The sequence below is a fragment of the Pristiophorus japonicus genome, chromosome 11, assembly GCF_044704955.1.
Source record: "Pristiophorus japonicus isolate sPriJap1 chromosome 11, sPriJap1.hap1, whole genome shotgun sequence".
Classification (NCBI taxonomy): domain Eukaryota; kingdom Metazoa; phylum Chordata; class Chondrichthyes; family Pristiophoridae; genus Pristiophorus; species Pristiophorus japonicus.
Genome location: NC_091987.1, coordinates 97,271,963 through 97,293,063, shown reverse-complemented (window position 1 = coordinate 97,293,063; position 21,101 = coordinate 97,271,963). Strand labels below are relative to the sequence as shown.

Sequence of the window (21,101 nt, the reverse complement as noted above, 5' to 3'; positions counted from 1 at the left end):
AGTTGTGATGTCTCAGTTCACGGAGAGTCATTGTAAGTTCAAGCATGAAGAAATATCCACTTGAGCATGGTACTGAAGGGTGACCGACACCTCAGCAAGAAGTCAACAGCTCGGTAAAAAGGGCAGAAGGAAACAGACAAGAAAAAAAGCCCTGAACTGCAGTGAACACTATTTAAGGTCTAATCTGACACTAATGTTTTACTTGGCAATATCACTACTTTTCGTAGAACTCATGCACATGGAATAGAACAATAATCCACGCAGATGACTCAGCCTGACTTAAGTAAAAATAAAATATTTAGTGATAAGTAAGCAAATGGAAACAAAATACAAAATACAAAATATTTGTGCAAATACATAGTGCAAAACAACAAAGACAAATGTGGCAAATGAAAGAGAAAACTCAGTACAAGGCAGAGAAAAAACCCACAATATTCTGCATGCTTGCATCCACTTTATGTAGGAATGGCAGTGAGGATGATTTGAAATGGTCAGGAATGCTGAAGAGAAAGCACATGCATAAAGATCTAGTACACTTAGTAACATTAGATCTGGACCCTAAATGTGTTTTCAAACAGATCAGTAATATGGAAAAAACATCTGACTAATTATAATCCAAGTCTGGAGAACTTTTTTTTAATCCCCTTGGAAAAAGACTTGGTTGAGGAGAAGGCGGGATGAAGAGATGAATCTCAAATGTTTAAATCTACATATGATCTCAATCAGTGGCTTGAAATTGCATAGTGGAAATTCCACAGATGACATTCTTACACGCCTTATGAAAGGATCCTCTTGATCCATTACACGGAGGCATGCATAATGACTGTTTACACTCCCTAACAACCCAATCCAGTTCAGACGAAGGATCATCGACCTTATACGGTAACTGTTTCTCTCTCCATAGATGCTGCCTGACTTGCTGAGTATTTCCAGCATTTTCTGTTTTCAACCCAATTCAAGTGTTTGTTTTAAAGCTTTTTTAAAAAATGTAATTTTTCCTTTTCGAAGTCTCTCCAAGCCATGTACATTAGCCTGTGATGAGATGAGCCCATGGAGGGCTATTGTCTGATCCTGTCCTTCCACACACAACATCCAACAGATGTCCCAGGAATAGCAATCATGAGCGGGAACAAGGCTGTCTTTTACCTTCCTATCTCAGGCACACGTTATTGTATCATTTCAATGGTAACCTGGCTGAGGTAAGTTTGTATAAAATAACCAGGCACTGAACCTACAATTCTGCCACTCCCTATGGCTCAGTACCACAACATGCAACTGAGGAAGTCAGAGTCATTGGGCCCATCGTGCCTGTGTCAGCTCTTTGGTAGAGCTATCCAATTAATCCCATTCAAGTGCTCATTTCCCACATCCCTACAAATCTTTTCCCTTCAAAAATTTATCCAATTCCTTTTTGAATACACGGGTTGATGGGCCAAATGGCGGCCTCCTGTGCTGTAATCATTCTATGATTCTATTGAATCTGTTTCCGCCACCTTTTAGGCAGTGCATTCCAGATCACAACAAAGTCAGAAGAATTTCCTTATGGATTCCATCATCAACAATAGCAAAATTAAGATACACGATTTAAAACAAATCTTAATTATATTAACAGTGGCATAATTACATTGTAAAATATCTTGGCATATCTTGTGCTGCGGCCTCCACTACCAGTGTTGTCACTAGGATTCAGGCAAGTATAATGGTGGCTGTGTGAAATTTTCACGCAGCTGCATTGTTTTTTGTAATAAAAAATATGTAGCATTAGATTTTTGTGCCATGTCTATCTGAACTGTAAAAAAGATCCATTTGTACAATTAGAAATGTTGTCCATCCAAACTTGATTTATACCTAAAGTAGGCATTTCGGTCTGTATAACACTAGGGCAAAGTAGTAGTGGTTACAAGCCTGTCACTGAGTGGTAGAAGCAATTTGTTACAATGAACTAAGGACATTACATATTAAAAGGGTATGAGCACCAAAATCAATTATCTCTCCCTCTCACACACACACCCCTCCGTATTTGCATATGGCAGCTTGAGCAAAGTTACCTGAAAAACAAAGTAGGGACACAATGAAAAATGTTTTAGTTTTAATCACAAAATCTATGTATGTAGATCTAGTTCTGGTAACGTTCGTTCCTCCGATTCTTCAATACCACCACTCTTGGAACTTTCTTCATTAGAAAATCGGCCAGAATCTGTACTGGTTTGACCACTTCGATCATCTTTCTCAATTTCAGTATTTGGTACAGAGGAACCAGAATATGAACTCAAGCTCTCTGTTTCAGTAATGACTTTGAGCTGGTCACAGCACTCCTCAGCATCTTCTTCTGATACCAACACAAGGAAAGGAGCATTCTGGGATAGTTCACTGAAAGGCTGCAACAGTAAAACAAAGGAGAGAGGGTGGTAAATAGAATTGTAACGCCTGGCTATAACATTTTGTGCAGAGCTAAGATCATGTCTTTTTTTTAAAAGAAAAGGACTTACATTTATATAGTGCCTTTCTCATCCCCAGAACATCTCAAAGGGCTTTACAGCCAGTGAAGTGCATTCTGAAGCGTGCTTAATGTTATAATGTGGCGCACTATGGCAGCCAATTTGCATAGGGCATGGCCCCACAAACAGCAATGCGATACACGACCAGATAATCTGTTTTAGTGATTTTTGTTGATATATATTGGCCAGGACACTGGGAGAACTCTCCTGCACTTCGGTGAATAGTGTAGTAATATATGCACCTGAGAGTATCCTCACAGGTTTGCAGAGCCATTGGCGAGAGGTGGGCGCTGGAGGGACTGGAGTGCATCATCACTCCCGGCAACCAAATTTTAATTTGATTTTATAAGTTTTAAAATTTAATTTGTTTTAATTGCCGGGTTTTAGTGTCCCCCTCCCCTTTTATGGGGGGCACTTGTAAAATATATGGTTTTAATGCCCGAAAAAATAATCACAAAAAAATCCCACGAAAAAAAACAAAAAAAAAGGAACAAAAAACTTTTTTTAAAAAAAAGGGGCAGTTAAGTGTCTGAAATGTCCCCCAGATTTGGGGGGCACTTGATCTAACATGTATTTTGTTCCCCCCCCCCCCAAAAGAGTTGTAGAGCTGTTGCGGCCGGCGCCGTGTTCGGACCACCACCTGGTGTGGGCGGAGCTCGATTCGTTCCGCGCGAGGACGGGGTCCGCCTACTGGCATTTTAACAACCAGCTGCTGCAGGATGAGCGGTTCCAGGACTCGTTCCGTCGTTTCTGGGCCGACTGGAGAAGGAAGCAGGGGGGCTTCCCCTCCTTGAGGTTATGGTGGGACGTGGGCAAGGCTCACGTCCGCGTATTCTGTCAAGAGTATGCGAGGGGGTCGACCAAGAGGCGGGCGGCCAGGGTCGAGCACCTAGAAAAAGAGGTGCTCGACCTGGAGTCCCGTCTCGGTCAAGTCGTCGAGGACCCGGCCCTGCAGACAGCGTACGAAGCGAAGAAGGCCGCGATGAAAGACCTGTAGTTCGTCGGGTCCCGAGGCATGTTCGTGAGGTCGCGGATCCGGTTCCTGCGGGATCTGGACCGCGGCTCCCTCTTCTTCAACTCGCTGGAAAAAAGACAGGGTGTCCGTAAGCAGCTCTTGACGCTGCTGGCCGACGACGGCTCTCTCGTCTCGGATCCGGAGGGCGTCAGCAACAGGGCCCGAGAATATTACGGGGTTCTGTTCTCTCCAGAGCCGTCCAGTGAGGAAGCGCGTAGAGTTTTGCGGGAGGACCTGCTGAAGGTCGGCCTGGAGGGCGCCGAAAATCAAGAAGCTCCGCTAAGCCTGGCAGGGCTGACCGGTGCCCTCGACCGGCTCTCGAGGGGAAAAGCTCCGGGGCTGGACGGGCTGATCGTGGAGTTCCACAGGGCGTTCTGGGACGTCCTGGGGGGCGACTACGCGCGGGTCCTGGGGGAAAGTCTGGCGACCGGGGAGATGCCCCTCTCTTGGCGCAGGGCAGTCATCGTCCTGCTGCCTAAGAAGGGCGATCTCCGCCTACTTAAGAACTGGTGCCCAGTCTCCCTCCTCAGCACCGATTACAGAATCTTCACCAGGGCGATGTCTGCTCGCCTTGGCACCGTGCTGGACCACATGATCCACCCCGACCAGTTCTACACGGTCCCGGGCCGGACAATCCACGATAACATCCATCTGGTCCGGGACCTCATCCATCATTCCCGGAGGCTGGTCTGTCAGTCGCCTTCCTATCCCTCGACCAAGAGAAGGCATTCGACAGGGTGGATCACGACTGTTCAGAACTCTGCACGCTTTCGGGTTCGGGACGCATTTCGTCGCCCGAATCCGACTTTTGTATGCTGCCGCGGAGTGTCTGATTAAGGTTAACGGGTCCTTGACGGCGCGCCTTTGCTTTAGGAGAGGGGTGCGCCAGGGATGCCCCATGTCCGGCCAGTTATATGCCATCTGCGTGGAGCCTTTCCTGCGCCTCCTGTGGACGAGGTTGACGAGACTGGCTCTGCAAGGGCCGGGCTTGGAAGTCGTCTTCTCGGCTTACGCCGATGATGTGCTCCTCACGGTAGAGGATCCCGTTGACCTGCGGAGGATGCATGAGTGCCAGGAGATTTACTCGGCCGCATCCTCCGCCAGGATCAACTGGGAGAAATGTTCCGGACTCCTGGTGGGTCAGTGGCGGGTGGACTCCCTGCCGGAGGAGCTCAGGCCTTTTGTCTGGAGCATGACCCATTTCCTCTATCTGGGAGTCTACCTTAGCCCCGACGAGGAAGCCTGGCCGGCGAACTGGCAAGAGCTGGAGGCCAAGGTCGCTGCTCGCCGAGGGTGCTGGACAGGACTGCTCCGAGTGCTGTCCTACAGGGGTCGAGCGCTAGTCATAAACCAGTTGGTGGCCACTATGCTGTGGTACCGGCTGGTCACTTTGACCCCTCCCCCTGCGTTTGTCGCCAAGATACAGAAGAAGCTGGTGGACTTCTTCTGGAACAACAGGAAGCACTGGGTCTCTGCCGCGGTCTTGAGTCTCCCGCTTAGGGAGGGAGGTCAGTCGTTGGTGTGTGTCAGCACCCAGCTAGCGACTTTCTGTCTTCAGACCCTGCAGACATACCTTTACGTTGAGCCCCCTTACTAGGTGGCGTGCGCTGGCGACGTATTTCTTCCGCCAGTAGCACAGCCTCAACTACGACACACAGCTCCTGCTTGTGAGCTTGGGGTCGTCAGGACCACCGTCCAGGGGCTGCCTGTCTGTTACAAGGAACTCACCAGGGTCTGGAACAAAGTCTCCACCAAGCGCAACACTCCACCGTCTGGAGTGGCGGCTGTCCTGCAGGAGCCGCTGCTCGGGAATCCGTACCTCCACGACCGAGGTTTCAGGTGGCAGTTGGACGAGAGGGCTGTGGCTGGTGAGGTGACCAGGGTCAGGGACCTGCTCGATGGCGGAGGAGTGGGCTGGATGGCGCCAGATACGCTGGCGCGGTGCCTAAATTCGGCCGCCGACCGCCGCGCGGCCGATGCCATTGAGTCGCTAAAAACAGCTCTGGGCCCCGAGTCCGTTAGGTGCATCGAGGAGGCTCAAGCACGTGGGGAGATCCCGTCCGAACTGACCCCCATCCGGACGGAATTCCTCATCGGCGCCAAACCCCGGAACCTCCCTCGGGAGCCGGCGCCTCACAACTTGAGCCGCCTTGGGGAAATTCCCCTCTGTGCCTTTCAGTTCTGCGCGGAGGGTTTCCTGCACGGGCTGCTCCTGCACTCTCAACCTTGCCATCCTTGTCTGTCGTCCGGACACGCCATGGCCTACTATCTTGCCATCCCGAGGAGGCAGGGGTCCCCGATGGAGTGCACTCGACGCAGGAGTCCTCTCATTATTTATCGGAGACTTGGCCTGGAAGGTGGTGCACGGAGCAGTCCCGTGCAATAAATTTTTAAGCCGGTTCACGGGCTCCCAGGCCGCCTGCAATTTCTGCGGTCTGGAAGAGTCCGTGTTCCATGTTTTTATCGAATGCACGAGGTTGCAGCCCCTGTTCCATTATTTGAAGGGGCTGCTCCTCAATTTCTGGTTGCACTTCAGTCCCACACTCCTGATCTTTGGGCAGCCTGTGCGGAGGGGAGCGGGTAGGTCCGAGGGATTCCTCGTAGGACTGCTCCTGGGCACGGCCAAGGGCGCCATCACAGCTGGTCCAGGCAGCGGGCGGTCGTTCAGCCTGACTTTCTTCCGCGCTTACATCTGAGCCAGGGTGTCCCTAGAGATGGAGCACGCGGTGTCCACCGGTACGCTCGCGGCCTTCCGTGAGAGGTGGGCGCCGGAGAGACTGGAGTGCATCGTCACCCCCGGCAACCAAATTTTAATTTGATTTTATATATTTTAAAGTTTAATTTGTTTTAATTGCTGGGTTTTAGTGTCCCCCTTCTCTTTTATGAGGGTCACTTGTAAAATATATGGTTTTAATGCCCCCCAAAAAAAAAAATCACAAAAAAACCCACAAAAAAACAAAGAAAACGAAACAAAAAAACTTTTTTAAAAAAGGGGCAGTTAAGTGTCTGGAGTGTCCCCCAGATCGGGGGGCACTTGATCTAACGTGTATTTTGTTCCCCCACCCCCCACCTCCAAAAAAGAGTTGTAGAGCTGTTGGAGGCCTGGCCTAATCATTTGAAGCCGGTGCAGTGAGGGAAGGAGCTCTGCTTTAGCTCCTGCCTGAGGCCTGGAAAACCCTGAAACTCACCCCAGGATGAGGAGGAAGGGGCATACTACATTTCAATTCATCCAGAGGGAGAGGAGGAGAGCAGAGCAGAATTACAACAACTTCACTGCTACAGAGAGTTGGAGAGAGGGGGAATAACAACCCGAGGAAAAACATCCAGTGTGGAAGGAGGGAGAGTCAATAACATTCTACAGGTGGGTGAACTGGTGTATTCCCTAAAGACTTTGTTTTATCGGTGGGGGGAGGAAAGAAGATTTGCTTGAGGGTCGGAACATCGCGGGGGAGGGGGGGGGGTGGGGTGTGTTTGTGTGGAAGTGTATGTGGGGGTCTTGCCCACAACTAGGCCCCACACACCACTGATGCACCCCTCCCCCATTGCCTCGCCTGGGATAGCTGGAGCTACCCAGCTGAAGACTCGTTGAGAACCTATTTAACATCGTTGGGAGTGCTGTGCCTGGGTAGCTCCAGTTTCCCCAGGTGGAGACATCTTCTCCCCCCACCCGAAGACCATCCACAGAGACTTTGTATTTACCATCCAGGGGGCGCACCCCAGCAACACCCACCCAGCACTGTGAGGGGAGACGTGCCCTCACAGCTTCCCTCTTTCCCACCCCCCACCTCTCTCTGTCTCTCCCCTCTCTGAGAGCCCTTTCCTCCTAATTCAAGACAATTATATTTAATAAGACAACTGAGCAGAGGGAGCAAGGCCACTCCCCAAATTGTTAACTAGGGGAGAGGTGCGCCTCTTTCAGAGCTCCCTCTGCTCACACATTGGGTCTATTAAGACCATTAAGGCCTCTGACTTTAGGGTGAGTGTAGCCCTTAAAAGGGACCCCGTGATGGCGACCCCATCCATGTCGGTGGCAGGGCCAGCAAAAACATACGCGCAGGCGGCGTCCGCAGCCACAGCGCCTTCTGCTGCCCTGCCACCGTTCAGACTGATTACCAAAAAAAAACGGGGTCAAGAGCTACACTCACCCCACTATGAGCATCGAAGAGTGCGTGCAGGCGATGGCTGGGGTAGTCGGCCCCTCGGCCATTGTCGTGGCCTCCAAGATGTCTGGGAAGGCTGTGTTCTTCCTGGGGTCGGAGCGGGCGGTGACCCTGGCCCTTGAAAAGGGGCTCACGGTGGGCGGGACGTTCCTGCCGGTGGACCCTCTCAAGGCCACCGCGCAGAGGGTCATTCTTTCCAACGTCCCGCCCTTTGTTCCCGCTGAGCTCTTGCTCCCTCACCTACATCAACTGGGGGAGGCAAGGTCGGGGATTAACCCCACACCGCTTGGCCTCAGGGAGACCAGCCTGCGTCACGTATTCTCCTTCCGCCGCCAGCTCTTTGTCCGGCTGGCGCGGGAGGAGGCGACGGAGGGCACCTTCAACGTGGTGCATGAGGGGACTGCCGACCGACGTCCAAACGTGTGGTGCCATGCCTGCAGGGAGGTGGGGCACGTTCGTAAGAACTGCCCTGCCTCCAAGGTCAGCAAAACACCAAAGGCGGCCAAGGCTGGCGCCGCCGCCACCCCTCCCCCTAGTAGCTTCCGCGTACCGGGAGCCATAGGTGCGTGGACATCGTCAGAGGCCTTTGTCTTCACGGCCTCTGGCAGGGGGGTGGGGGGGGGGAGGGAGAGCGTCCGGGCGGAAGGAAGGCGCGGAGGAAGGCGAAGCACCTCAAGACGGGTCCCCTCAGTGCGCCGGACAGCCCCATCACTGCGCTCGGCCCAGCCCTGTCACCAGCGAGCGCGGGGTGCCCTGAGCCCGTGCCCAAGCCCTCGGCCAATACCACAGAGGGGCTCGGGCGCGGGTAAGAAAAACAAAAGGGGGGAGCGGAACGGGAGGCCTCGGCAGACATGGAGGTCTCCCTGCCTCCGTGCTCCCCCAGAGAAAAAAGGAGGCGCCGCTAAAATGAGGCTGAGGGGGAACAACATCCCTCCGCGGAGGAGTCGGTGCCTGCCGCGTGTCCCACGTCCCCCACCAGCGCCCCCAAACCGCGCCGTAGGCGGGGGGAATCTGTCCCCGGGGAGGGTCAGACAGTCAAGGCTGCCCAGCCTCTGCCTCCCGGGGATGGCGAGGAGGATCTGCCTGTCGTGCGGCCGGCGGAGGAATGCGTTGCCGCCGCCGGGTCGAGCGTCCTGGGGACTGAGGCGGGCGGGGCTGAAAAGACCGAACCTGAGCCCACCCAGCCATTATCCAACTTCCCCCGGGACTTGCTCGATCCGGCAGAAATATAAAATTTAACATTTTTTAAAGAACCGACACACGCTGGGCCGGGGGGTGGCGGCGGGGAGGGGAAGAACACCAACACTCGCCCCCAACTTTGGAGCTGGGGGACTTAGAGGACCTGGAGCAGTTTTTCGAGCAGGTTTCTCCATGTTCCCCGGTGCCTGGGGCGGAGGGGGAACCCCTTCCGCTGCCGCTTCCTGACCTGGCAGCACAATTAAAAGAGCCCAGTGGGGTCCTCTGCCGACGATCCTGGGGGTGGGATCGGGGCAGAGCCAGGGCCAGATGGAGCGGCTGGGCCGTTTGACGTACCTCGTGTGGTCGACGGACCGGCTGCTGGTGGCGACCTCCCGGAGGGGGACGGGGACTCGGTGGAGGGCGCGGGAGAAGATCTGGAGTCCATCGCCAGTGAGGCAGTGGATCTCCTTGTGCCCGCTGCGGAGTCCCCACTCATTCCTGCAAAGGAGCTCCGGGACTTTATGGTCCAGAGCCAGGGTCGCCGCAACCGAGCCCCTCTGGCCCTGGAAAAATGGTCCGAGCCGGCGCAGCTCATCAGGTCCGTCCGCGCTGCCGCTAAAACCATGGCCGCGAGCGGGCCCTTATCAAAGGTGCAAAGCCTTGAGCTGCGCCGGCTCAAAACCTCACTGGGTGGCTGAGGGAGTGGAGGTAAACAAACGATTCCACTCCCCCCCCCACAATAGGTTAAGTAGAGGTTGCACTATGCTTTTGCCATGAAGATAACCATAGCCAGCCTCAACATCAACGGCGGCAGAGAGGCACGCCGTAGATTTAATCATTTTTCGCTCCTGAAGGAGGGGAAATATGCGGTGTGCTTCCTGCAAGAAACCCACACTGTTCCGGAAGCCACGTGGCTCCTGGAATGGCAAGGAGGTCCGCTTGAGCCACCTCAATGCCACTTCTTGTGGGGTGGCCATCTTGCTGGCCCCGCATTTTCAGCCGGAGATCGTGGGGGTCGAGGAGCCCGTGCCAGGTCGCTTGCTGCACGTCACGGTTCGCCTGGGGAACGTGCCGCTCCATCTCGTGAACGTGTACGCCCCTCAGCCCGGCCCGCAGCAAACGTAATTCTTCGAAGAAGTGTCCGCTCCGTCGACGTCGGCGACTGCATTGAACTGGGGAGGGGGGGGGATTTCAACTGCACCCTCTAGGCGAGGGACCACTCCGGTGCCCCACAGAGCATGACGGCGATGGAGAAGTTGAGGGACCTGGTCGGGTCGTTCGACTTGGTGGACGTCTGCCGAAATCTCCATCCCAACTCCAGCGCCTTTACTTGGGTGAGGCCTGGAGTAGGATGGTCCAGAATTGAACGCCTTTACGTGTCTCGGGCGTACGTTTCCTGCGTCCCGGCGGCCTCCATGCGGCCGGTGCCGTGTTCGGACCACCACCTGGTGTGGGCGGAGCTCGCTTCGCTCCGCGCGAGGACGGGGTCCGCGTACTGGCACTTTAACAACCGGCTGCTGGAGGACGAGCGGTTCCAGGACTCATTCCGTCGATTCTGGTCCGACTGGAGAAGGAAGCAGGGGGGCTTCCCCTCCTTGAGGTTATGGTGGGTCGTGGGCAAGGCTCACGTCGCGTCTTCTGTCAAGAGTATGCGAGGGGGTCGACCAAGAGGCGGGCGGCTGGAGTCGGGCGCCTAGAAAAAGAGGTGCTCGACCTGGAGTCCTGTCTCGGTCAATTCGTCGAGGACCCGGCCCTGCGGAGGGTGTACGAAGCGAAGGCGGCCGCGCTGAAGGACCTGCAGCTCGTCGGGTCCCGAGGCGCGTTCGTGAGGTCGCGGATCCGGTTCCTGCGGGATCTGGACCGCGGCTTCCCCTTCAACTCGCTGGAAAAAAGGCAGAGTGTCCGTAAGCAGCTCTTGACGCTGCTGGCCGACGACGGCTCTCGTCTCGGATCCGGAGGGCGTCAACAACAGGGCCCGTGAATATTATGGGGCTCTGTTCTCTCCGTATCCGTCCAGCGAGGAAGAGCGTAGAGTTTTGTGGGAGGACCTGCCGAAGGTCAGCCCGGAGGGCGGCGAAAATCTGGAAGCTCCGCTAAGCCTGGCGGAGCTGACCGGTGCCCTCGACTGGCTCTCGAGGGGAAAAGCCCCGGGGCTGGACGGGCTGACCGTGGAGTTCCACAGGGCGTTTTGGGACGTCCTGGGGGGCGACTACATGCGGGTCCTGGGGGAAAGTCTGGCGGCTGGGGAGAGGCGCCTAAGGGTGATCTCCGCCTACTTAAGAACTGGCGCCCAGTCTCCCTCCTCAGCAACGACTACAAAATCTTCACCAGGGTGATGTCTGCTCGCCTTGGCGCCGTGCTGGACCACGTGATCCACCCCGACCAGTCCTCCACGGTCCCGGGCCGGACAATCCACGATAACATCCATCTGGTCCGGGACCTCATCCATCACTCCCAGGAGGCTGGTCTGTCAGTCGTCTTCCTATACCTCGACCAAGAGAAGGCATTCGACACGATCACGATTATCTGTTCAGAACTCTGCGCGCTTTCGGGTTCGGGACGCATTTCGTCGCCCGGATCCAACTTTTGTATGCTGCCGCAGAGCGTCTGATTAAGGTTAATGGGTCCTTGACGGCGCCCCTTCGCTTGAGAGGGGTGCACCAGGGATGCCCCATGTCCAGCCAGTTATATGCCATCTGCGTAGAGCCTTTCCTGCGCCTCCTGTGGACGAGGTTGATGGGACTGGCTCTGCAAGGGCCGGGCATGGAGGTCATCCTCTCGGCTTACGCCGATGATGTGCTCCTCACGGTAGAGGATCCCGTTGACCTGCGGTGGATGCGTGAGTGCCAGGAGATTTACTCGGCCGTATCCTCCGCCAGGATCAACTGGAAGAAATGTTCCGGACTCCTGGTGGGTCAGTGGCGGGTGGACTCCCTGCCGGAGGAGCTCAGGCCCTTTGCCTGGAGCATGACCCATCTCCTCTATCTGGGAGTCTACCTTAGCCGCGACGAGGAAGCCTGGCCGGCGAACTGGCAGGAGCTGGAGGCCAAGGTCGCCGCTCGACGAGGGCGCTGGACAGGATTGCTCCGAGTGCTGTCCTACAGGGGTCGAGCGCTAGTCATAAACCAGTTGGTGGCCGCTATGCTGTGGTACCGGCTGGTCACTTTGACCCCTCCCCCTGCGTTTGTCGCCAAGATACAGAAGAAGCTGGTGGACTTCTGGAACAACAGGAAGCACTGGGTCTCTGCCGCGGTCTTGAGTCTCCCGCTTAGGGAGGGCGGTAAGTCATTGGTGTGCGTCAGCACCCAGCTAGCGACTTTCTGTCTTCAGACCCTGCAGAGATACCTTTACGTCGAGCCCCCTCCTAGGTGGCGTGCGCTGGCGACGTATCTCTTCCGCCAACAGCACAGCCTCAATTACGACATGCAGCTCCTGTTTGTGAGCTTGGAGTCATCAGGATCGCCGTCCAGGGGCTGCCTGTCTTTTACAAGGAACTCACCAGGGTCTGGAACAAAGTCTTCACCAAGCGCTGCTATCCACCAGCTGGAGTGGCGGCTGTCCTGCAGGAGCCGCTGCTCGGGAATCCGTATCTCCACGACCGAGGTTTCAGGTGGCAGTCGGACGAGAGGGCTGTGGCTGGCGAGGTGACCAGGGTCAGGGACTTGCTCGATGGCGGAGGAGCGGGCTGGATGGCACCGGAGCGGGCTGGATGGCACCAGACATGCTGGCACAGCGTCTAAATTCGACCGATGTCCGCCGCGCAGCCGATGCCATCGAGTCGCTAAAAACAGCTCTGGGCCCTGGCTCCGTTAGGTGTGTCGAGGAGGCTCAAGCACGTGGGGAGATCCCGTCCGAACTGACCCCCGTCCGGACGTAATTCCTCATCGGCGCCAAACCCTGGAACCTCCCTCGGGAGCCGGCGCCTCACAACTTGATCCGCCTCGGAGAAATCCCCTCCGTGCCTTTCAGTTCCGCGCGGAGGGATTTCCTGCACGGGCTGCTCCTGCACTCTCAACCTTGCCATCCTCGTCTGCCGTCCGAACACGCCATGGCGTACCATCTTGCCGTCCAGAGGAGGCAGGGGTCCCCGATGGAGTGCATTCTACGCAGGAGTCCTCCCATTATTTATCGGGGACTTGGCCTGGAGGGTGGTGCACGCGCAGTCCGGTGCAATAAATTTTTAAGCCGGTTCACGGGCTCCCAAGCCGCCTGCAATTTCTGCAGCCTGGAAGAGTCCGTGTGCCATGTTTGTATTGAATGCGCGAGGTTGCAGCCCCTGTTTTATTATTTGAAGGGGCTGCTCCTCAATTTCTGTTTGCACTTCAGTCCCACACTCCTGATCTTTGGGCACCCTGTGCGGAGGGGAGCGGGTAGGTCCGAGGGCTTCCTCGTAGGACTGCTCCTGGGCACGGCCAAGGGGGCCATCAGCCGGTCCAGGCAGCGGGCGGTCGAGGGGGTCGTTCAGCCTGACTGCCTGCCTCTCTTCCATGCTTACATCCGGGCCAGGATGTCCCTAGATATGGAGCACGCGGTGTCCACCGGTACGCTCGCGGCATTCCGCGAGAGGTGGGCGCCAGAGGGACTGGAGTGCATTATCACCCCCGGCAACCAAATTTTAATTTGATTTTACATGTTTTAAAGTTTAATTTGTTTTAATTGCTGGGTTTTTAGTGTCCCCCTCCTCTTTTATAGGGGGCACTTGTAAAATATATAATTTTAATGCCCCAAAAAAAAAAATTAAAAAAAAATAAAAAAAGAGGGCAGTTAAAAGTGTCTGGAGTGTCCCCAAGATTTGGGGGGCACTTGATCTAATGTTTATTTTGTTCCCCCAAAGAGTTGTAGAGCTGTTGGCGAGAGGTGGGCGCCGGAGGGACTGGAGTGTATCGTCACCCCCGGGAACCAAATTTTAATTTGATTTTATATGTTTTAAAGTTTAATTTGTTTTAATTGCCAGGTTTTTAATGTCCCCCTCCCCTTTTATAGGGGGCACTTGTAATAATTTATGCTTTTAAAGCCCAAAAAAACCACAAAAAAAAATAAATCAAAGAACAAAAAAAAGGAAAAAAGGGCAGTCGAAAAGTGTTTGGAGTGTTCCCCAGATCGGGGGGCACTTGGATTAATTTATTATGTTTTCCCCAAAAGAGTTGTAGAGCTGTTGCATTGCGAGTATCTTAGCCAGTCACTTGATGTTCACAAGACCCATTAAAACCCCAATTGAGTATAGGTTATCCATGATGAGGTATGCAGTTGTGAGCCTACTGGATGAATGTGTGGTTTGATTTACCTTTGTAAATAAACCAACTAGTTCTTAATAGCAATGTGTTGCTATGACTTTTTAAGCAAAGAATCCATGAAGCAAATATATTACAAGTACCTTGGGATCTTTTATGTACACCTGCAAGGTTAGACGGTGCTTCGGTTTAACATCCCATTTGAAAGACTGCAGCTCCAACAGTGCAGTAGTTCCTCAGTGATGCACCGGAGTGTTAGCCTGCATTATGTGCCAAGTCTCTGGAGAGGGGAACGAATCTGCAAACTTCTGATTCAGAGACGAGCGTGCTACCACTAATCCAAGACCAACACCTTACAAATAAGTAAGGATTCCAACCTAAACTATCACCTGCCTTTCTTCTTTCACCCCTTTCTGCTCGATAGAAGTTACCAAGTTACGGATCAGAAGCTGGGAGGGCAACCAGCACTCAGGCTTCTGACTATTTTGCAACTTTATCTTTGGAAAGCACAATGCCAAACAGCTGCGAGGGAGACGGTCAAAATAAATGGGCAATCTTTTAAAGGATGTGTTAATTTGCAACACCTAAAGCTGACTGGTCCCCTTGGATGAAAAGTCCCGATTTCTGATTGGTCTCCAAGGAGGACAAGACACACCCAGCATTTTTTTTTGAATGTGTAATTAGATCCTCTCTGCCGACAAAATTATTTACTTCAAGCCATTCTGACTGCCTACTCTAGACAGAACAGGAAAGACAGGCTCAACCTCACAGGTTGACCTTCTCCCACCACCCCCGCCAAACAAGTTCATGCCCCCCTCTCCCCACCACTCCCACAAGAGTTCCTGACCTCTTTCCCACCCCTCCCCCATTCAGTTCCTGACCTGCTCTCTTCTCTCCCCCCATCCCCTCCAATCCCCCCCTCTCTCCCTCCAATCCCCCCCTCTCATTCCCCCCCCTCTCTCTCTCCCCCTCCTCTCCCCCCCTCCCCCTTTCCAATCCCCCCTCCCCCTCTCCAATCCCCCCCTCTCTCTCTCCCCCTCCAATCCCCCCCCCTCTCTCCCCCTCCAATCCCCCCCTCTCTCCCCCTCCAATCCCTCCCCCTCTCCCCCTCCAATCCCCCCCCCTCTCTCCCCCTCCAATCCCCCCCCCTCTCCCCCTCCAATCCCCCCCCCTTTCCCCCTCCAATCCCCCCCCTTTCCCCCTCCAATCCCCCCCCCTCTCTCCCCCTCCAATCCCCCCCCTCTCCCCCTCCAATCCCCCCCCCTCTCTCCCTCCAATCCCCCCCCCCTCTCTCCCCCTCCAATCCCCCCCCCTCTCTCCCCCTCCAATCCCCCCCCCTCTCTCCCCCTCCAATCCCCCCCCTCTCCCCCTCCAATCCCCCCCCTTTCCCCCTCCAATCCCCCCCCTTTCCCCCTCCAATCCCCCCCCCTCTCTCCCCCTCCAATCTCCCCCCCTCTCCCCCTCCAATCCCCCCCTCTCTCCCCCTCCAATCCCCCCCTCTCCCCTTCCAATCCCCCCCCTCCCTCCCTCCAATCCCCCCCCTCTCCCTCCCTCCAATCCCCCCCTCTCCCTCCCTCCAATCCCCCCCCTCTCCCTCCCTCCAATCCCCCCCCTCTCCCTCCCTCCAATCCCCCCCCTCTCCCTCCCTCCAATCCCCCCCCTCTCCTCCCTCCAATCCCCCCTCTCATCCCCCCCTCTCTTCCCCTCCAATCCCCCCCCCCTCCCTCCCTCCAATCCCCCCCCTCTCCTCCCTCCCAATCCCCCCCCTCTCCCTCCCTCCAATCCCCCCCCTCTCCCTCCCTCCAATCCCCCCCCTCTCCCTCCCTCCATCCCCCCCCTCTCCCTCCCCTCCAATCCCCCCTCTCCTCCCTCCAATCCCCCCCTCTCTTCCCCCTCCAATCCCCCCCCTCCCTCCCTCCAATCCCCTCCTCTCCCTCCCTCCAATCCCCCCCTCTCCCTCCCTCCAATCCCCCTCTCCCCCCTCCATCCCCCCTCTCCTCCCTCCAATCCCCCCCTCTCCCTCCCTCCAATCCCCCCCTCCCCTTCTCCCTCCCTCCAATCACCCCCCTCTCCCTCCCTCCAATCACCCCCCCTCCCTCCCCTCCAATCCCCCCCCCTCTCCCTCCCTCCAATCCCCCCCCTCTCCCTCCCTCCAATCCCCCCCTCTCCCTCCCTCCAATCCCCCCCTCTCCCTCCCTCCAATCCCCCCCCCTCTCCCTCCCTCCAATCCCCCCCCTCTCCCTCCCTCCAATCCCCCCCCCTCTCCCTCCCTCCAATCCCCCCTCTCTTCCCCCTCCAATCCCCCCCTCTCTTCCCCCTCCAATCCCCCCCCCCCTCCCTCCAATCCCCCCCCTCCCTCCCTCCAATCCCCCCCCCTCTCCCCCTCCAATCCCCCCCTCTCCCTCCCTCCAATCCCCCCCTCCCCTCCCTCCAATCCCCCCCTCCCCTCCCTCCTATCCCCCCCCTCTCCCTCCCTCCAATCACCCCCCTCTCCTCCCTCCAATCACCCCCCTCTCCCTCCCTCCAATCCCCCCCCTCTCCCTCCCTCCAATCCCCCCCCCCTCCCTCCCTCCAATCCCCCCCCTCTCCCTCCCTCCAATCCCCCCCTCTCCCTCCCTCCAATCCCCCCCCTCTCCCTCCCTCCAATCCCCCCCCCTCTCCCCTCCCTCCAATCCCCCCCCCTCTCCCTCCCCTCCAATCCCCCCCTCTCCCTCCCTCCAATCCCCCCCTCTCCCTCCCTCCAATCCCCCCCCCTCTCCCTCCCTCCAATCCCCCTCCCTCTCTCCCCCTCCAATCCCCCCCCCTCTCCCCCTCCAATCCCCCCCCTTTCCCCTCCAATCCCCCCCCTTTCCCCCTCCAATCCCCCCCCTCTCTCCCCCTCCAATCCCCCCCCCTCTCTCCCCCTCCAATCCCCCCCCTCTCCCCCTCCAATCCCCCCCCCCTCTCTCCCCCAATCCCCCCCCCCTCCTCCCCCTCCAATCCCCCCCCCCTCTCTCCCCCTCCAATCCCCCCCCCCCTCTCTCCCCCTCCAATCCCCCCCCCTCTCTCCCCCTCCAATCCCCCCCTCTCCCCCTCCAATCCACCCCCCTTTCCCCCTCCATCCCCCCCCTCTCCCCCCTCTCTCCCCCTCCAATCCCCCCCCTCTCTCCCCCTCCATCCCCCCCCTCTCCCTCTCCCCTCCAATCTCCCCCCCTCTCCCCCTCCAATCCCCCCCCCTCTCTCCCCCTCCAATCCCCCCCTCTCCCCCTTCCAACCCCCCCCCTCCCTCCCTCCAATCCCCCCCCCTCTCCCTCCCTCCAATCCCCCCCTCTCCCTCCCTCCAATCCCCCCCCTCCCCTCCCTCCAATCCCCCCCCTCTCCCTCCCTCCAATCCCCCCCCTCTCCCTCCCTCCAATCCCCGCCCCCTCTCCCTCCCTCCAATCCCCCCCCCTCTCCCTCCCTCCAATCCCCCCCTCTCCTCCCTCCAATCCCCCCCTCTCTCTTTCCCCCTCCAATCCCCCCCCTCCTCCCTCCAATCCCCTCCTCTCCCTCCCTCCAATCCCCCCTCTCCCTCCCTCCAATCCCCCCTCTCCCTCCCTCCAATCCCCCCCTCTCCCCCCTCCAATCCCCCCCTCTCCTCCCTCCCCAATCCCCCCCCTCTCCCTCCCTCCAATTCCCCCCCCTCTCCCTCCTCCAATCACCCCCCTCTCCCTCCCTCCAATCCCCCCCCTCTCCCTCCCTCCAATCCCCCCCCTCTCCCTCCCTCCAATCCCCCCCTCTCCCTCCCTCCAATCCCCCCCCTCTCCCTCCCCTCCATTCCCCCCCCCCCTCTCCCTCCCTCCAATCCCCCCCCTCTCCCTCCCTCCATCCCCCCCCCTCTCCCTCCCTCCAATCCCCCCCTCCTCCCCTCCAATCCCCCCCCCCCTCCCTCCAATCCCCCCCCTCCCTCCCTCCAATCCCCCCCCCTCCCTCCCTCCAATCCCCCCACTCTCCCTCCCTCCAATCCCCCCCCTCTCCTCCTCCATCCCCCCCCTCTCCCTCCCTCCAATCCCCCCCTCTCCCTCCCTCCAATCCCCCCTCTCCCTCCCTCCAATCCCCCCCCCCTCTCCCTCCCTCCAATCCCCCCCCTCTCCCTCCACCCATCCCCCCCCTCTCCCTCCCTCCAATCCCCCCCCTCTCCCCTCCATCCCCCCCCCTCTCCCTCCCTCCAATCCCCCCCCTCTCCCTCCCTCCAATCCCCCCCCTCTCCCTCCCTCCAATCCCCCCCTCTCCCTCCCTCCAATCCCCCCCCTCTCCCTCCCTCCAATCCCCCCCCTCTCCCTCCCTCCAATCCCCCCCCTCTCCCTCCCTCCAATCCCCCCCCTCTCCCTCCCTCCAATCCCCCCCCTCTCCCTCCCTCCAATCCCCCCCTCTCCCTCCCTCCAATCCCCCCCCTCTCCCTCCCTCCAATCCCCCCCCTCTCCCTCCCTCCAATCCCCGCCCTCTCCCTCCCTCCAATCCCCCCCCTCTCCCTCCCTCCAATCCCCCCCTCTCCCTCCCTCCAATCCCCCCCCTCTCCCTCCCTCCAATCCCCCCCCTCTCCCTCCCTCCAATCCCCCCCCTCTCCCTCCCTCCAATCCCCCCCCTCTCCCTCCCTCCAATCCCCCCCCTCTCCCTCCCTCCAATCCCCCCCCTCTCCCTCCCTCCAATCCCCCCCCTCTCCCTCCCTCCAATCCCCCCCCTCTCCCTCCCTCCAATCCCCCCCCTCTCCCTCCCTCCAATCCCCCCCCTCTCCCTCCCTCCAATCCCCCCCCTCTCCCTCCCTCCAATCCCCCCCCTCTCCCTCCCTCCAATCCCCCCCCTCTCCCTCCCTCCAATCCCCCCCCCTCTCCCTCCCTCCAATCCCCCCCCTCTCCCTCCCTCCAATCCCCCCCCTCTCCCTCCCTCCAATCCCCCCCTCTCCCTCCCTCCAATCCCCCCCCTCTCCCTCCCTCCAATCCCCCCCCTCTCCCTCCCTCCAATCCCCCCCCTCTCCCTCCCTCCAATCCCCCCCCTCTCCCTCCCTCCAATCCCCCCTCTCCCTCCCTCCAATCCCCCCCCTCTCTTTCCCTCCAATCCCCCCCTCACTCCAATCCCTCCAATTCCCCCCCTCCACCCCCCTCTCTTCTCTCCCTCTCCCTCCCTCCCTCCCCCTCCCTCCAATTCCTCCCCCCCCTCCTCTCTCTCTCTCTACTCTTTCGATCTTCTCTTCTCCCCACAGGCGAGTGATAGGCCTTGTCCCATAGAGTTGAACAAAGCATGGTCCACGCTGCACTGTAACTGTGGGTTACTGCGCATGCGCAGAAGGAGATCAGGTGTGTATGCGTAAAAAGAGGTTGAAACATAGAAATTAGGTGCAGGAGCAGGCCATTCGGCCCTTCGAGCCTGCACCGCCATTCAATAAGATCATGGCTAATCATTCAACCTCCGTACTCCTTTCCTGCTTTCTCTCCATAATCCTTGATCCCATTGGCCGTAAGGGCCATATCTAACTCCCTTTTGAATATATCTAAAGAACTAGCCTCAACAACTTTCTGCGATAGAGGATTCCACAGGTTAACCACTCTCTGAGTGAAGTTTCTCCTCATCTCGGTCTTAAATGGCTTACCCCTTATTCTTAGACTGTGACCTCTGGTTCTGGAACTCCCCAGCGACGGGAACATTCTTCCTGCTTCTAACCTGTCCAATCCTGTCAGAATTTTATATGTTTCTATGAGATCCCCTCTCATTCTTCTAAACTCCAGTGGATACAAGCCCAGTTGATCCAGTCTCTCCTTATATGTCAGTCCTGCCATCCCGGGAATCAATCTGGTGAATCTTTGCTTTACACCCTCAATAGCAACAATGTGCTTCCTCAGATTAGGGGACCAAAAATGAACATAATATTCCAGGTGTGGCCTCACCAAGGCTCTGTACAACTGCAGTAAGACCTCCCTGCTCCTATACTCAAATCCTCTAGCTATGAAGGCCAACATGCCATTTGCCTTCTTCACCGCCTGCTGTACCTGCATGTCAAACTTCAATGACTGATGTACCATGACACCCAGGTCTCGTTGCACCTCCCCTTTTCCTAATCTGTCACCATTCAGATAATATTCTGTCTTCCTGTTTTTGCCACCAAAATGGATAACCTCACATTTATCCACATTATACTGCATCTGCCATGCATTTGCCCACTTACCTAACCTATCCAAGTCACCCTGTAGCCTATTAGCATGTTCTTCACAGCTCAAACCGCCACCCAGCTTATTGTCATCTGCAAACTTGGAGATATTATATTCAATTCCTTGTTGGGCCGAACGCGCGCATGCGCAGGACACAAAGATGTTCGTGCAGATAATCACTTTGTATTTTAAAAGCACAAAACTCTAGGGAGTTGGTGAAAAAATCTTTTGGAAGCCAGAGTACTTTTTTTTTTAAATACAAAAACATCTGTACATCATCTTTCTAATCTTTTGTCTACATTTGTTAACTTTCCTTAATGCCATTTTTCACCTCTTTGAAAACATGGCAATACACTTCCAACTAATCCCCTAGTGCGAATGACATGCCATATTTGTGAAACCAATAAAAGAGTACATTTACTGTAGTTTGCATAAACCTGTATTAAATTTCTAAACATTTTACACCATGACTTCAGGTGTTACTCCCTCTCCTTTGAAATGTTTTAATCTGAAAAGAAAGTTCAACATCCAGATGTGAAACAGAACACTTACCTCTTGCATATGTTCTGGCAAAGTGTGTGGAGGAAAGAAAGCATACTTTATGCATTTGTAAATGCAATATATACAGAATGAGCATCCCACCACCGCCACAACAACAACCACCAGTGAAACGACAAAGACTAGACCAATCTGCCACAATGGAATAGTACCTAGAGAAAATTAGAAACATGATCATAGAAACATAGAAAATAGTTGCAGGAGTAGGCCATTCGGCCCTTCTAGCCTGCACCGCCATTCAATGAGTTCATGGCTGAACATGCAACTTCAGTACCCCATTCCTGCTTTCTCACCATACC

General features: G+C 56.5%; 1 protein-coding gene across 1 annotated transcript in view; it reads right to left on the bottom strand.

Moving 5' to 3' along the window:
* Positions 1 to 279: 279 nt before the first annotated feature.
* LOC139275557 (uncharacterized) overlaps positions 280 to 21,101 on the bottom strand; it is an 88,373-nt gene continuing 67,551 nt past the window's right edge. Inside the window, exons 14-15 of the mRNA XM_070892726.1 lie at positions 20,797 to 20,954; positions 280 to 2,378 (exon numbers count right to left, since the gene is read on the bottom strand). Coding sequence (XP_070748827.1) covers positions 2,103 to 2,378; positions 20,797 to 20,954 — 434 coding nt within the window. The 3' untranslated portion in view covers positions 280 to 2,102. The remainder of the gene's footprint in view (positions 2,379 to 20,796; positions 20,955 to 21,101) is intronic.